Below are 1,987 nucleotides of genomic sequence, written 5' to 3' on the forward strand. Positions count from 1 at the left end.
CTGTAAAATATGTTTGCCTCCCCCAAGCACTGAAACTCTTCTGAGGAAAGCCAGATATCCAGCTTCCCCCTTTGCTGCCCAGAGTTCATCTTCCATTCCATCTATATTCTCCTGTTCCAACTTTGCTTCTCCTCTTGTGTTTGAGCCTCAGCCTGATCTTATTAACAACAGAAGAGTCCTTTCCTTATGCCCTGAAAGTCCCTTTCTTCTGTATGCTTGTGCTACAGGCCTGGCTCTGTCCTCTTTTCTTCTTTTCCTTCCTTCTCAATAGGAATCCCAAGACTGAGGACATTGGGTTCTCCTGTCACTTCTCCCTCCATAGTTTCTGAAGACATTACGCAGAAGCCTCTTTTCCTGGCACAAATAAAATACAGATAGTTCTACCAGAGAGCTGTGGAAGAACACGTGAAGGACAGGCTTCCTTACTCACACAGCTTTGCTGTGAGGCTCCTTCAGCTCTGCATGAGGCACATGCTCTTGCATCAGATTTTGGGTTAGTCCCAGTCTAGACTTGAGTATTGAAGAGCCGACTTCTTGCTCTTCTGCTGTGGCTATTCATATGATGTTTGTGCCACTCAGCGAAACATAGAGGCACACAGCACAGTGAGGAACCAAAGCAATTAGAGAGGCAGGAACTCAGCATTCAGCTGCTGAGTTTGTGCTCAGCTCCTTCTGTGGTTTCTGTCACTGTGTCACTCAGAGCACAGTAGTACACAGCCGAGTCTGACACTTGCACTGAGGCTTTCTGCAAATGGAAGGATTTGGTTTCCTTATCGTATGTGGCTTCAAACCCTCTGCTGCTTCCCTTGTCGTTGGCCTTTGAGGCTCTAAAGAGGAGCTGTGGACCTTCTCCAGGATACTGCACATACCAGAACAGGGCTGGGTAACCTGAGGCTGAATAGTTGCAGTGTATAGTAAGAAATTCGTTTTCTGAGAGGACCACTTGACCTTCTGTCTGAGTCACTGAGTCTCCGTGGGTTCTTGCTGGGAAAACAAAAACAAAAACAAAAACAAAACAGATATATGGATACATTCAGGGCTCCAGATATTTTTTTTTCTGACATAAAAAAGGAAAAAGTTTAAGGTCACTTTACTTACTGAGCATGAGAAGTACCACAGTCACGAAGCCCGGAGAAGAGTTCAACTTTAGTGCCATCTCGTCAATGTTCTCAATTTTTGAAAATATTGAGGAACAGTCTAAACTTAAGTTCTCACAGGAAATGCTATAGCGTTAGGATGCTGCGCCCTCTGGTGGCCAGAGAGTAACCTAAGTTAAATGTAGCAAAATTTGCTTGAAGACACTGGAAACAAGGAACAATTAGTTTGGGTTGAGGGATCTCTGGTACTTCAAAGGTCCTATTTTCTCTGTTCTAAGAGAACGACAATTTAAAGATAATTTTTATTAATGTTTTTTTCATAAAATAAATAACACTCCATAAAAAATAGTCAATATTTCTAAATTTCACGAAAAGTGAAGAAACACATAAGTTATTGAAATCTATGGAGTGACCTGAAATTTTGAAAAAGGTTCCGCTTCATGATTTCCTTGTTTTTAATAGCCGAGTAGTATTCCACTGTGTAAATATGCCACAATTTCCGTATCCATTCATCCGTTGTGGGACATCTGGTTGCTTCCAGATTCTGTGCATTACAAATACAGCTGCTACGAACATAGTTGAGCAAAGGTCCTTGTTGAATGGTGGGGCATCTTTTGGGCATATGCCCAGGAGTGATATAGCTAGATCTTGAAGTACTTTGAGCAGAGCATGGGGGGATGGATAGAAACACATGGAGAGGGCAGGAGCCCCACAAGGAGACCAAAAAGGCTAAAAAAACTGAGCCCAGGGGAGACCTGCAGAGACTGATGCACCAAGGACCATGTATGGCGAGGATCTTGACCCCCTGTTCAGATTGACAGCTCATTCTGGATGTGGGTCCCTGAGTTAGGGGAGCAGGGGATGCCTCTGCCATGAACTCAGTTGCCTGC

The 1,987-nt window shown here is 43.8% G+C and overlaps 1 gene segment (V, D, J or C); it reads right to left on the reverse strand.

Annotated features, from left to right (window-relative positions):
* Positions 1-643: 643 nt before the first annotated feature.
* Positions 644-1,156, reverse strand: LOC132656314 (T cell receptor alpha variable 9-2-like). The segment is given in 2 exon segments: positions 644-984; positions 1,099-1,156. Coding segments are annotated over 2 exon segments (399 nt in total).
* Positions 1,157-1,987: the final 831 nt, after the last annotated feature.

This window comes from Meriones unguiculatus, chromosome 9 (assembly GCF_030254825.1).
Source record: "Meriones unguiculatus strain TT.TT164.6M chromosome 9, Bangor_MerUng_6.1, whole genome shotgun sequence".
In the NCBI taxonomy this organism is placed as follows: Eukaryota; Metazoa; Chordata; class Mammalia; order Rodentia; family Muridae; genus Meriones; species Meriones unguiculatus.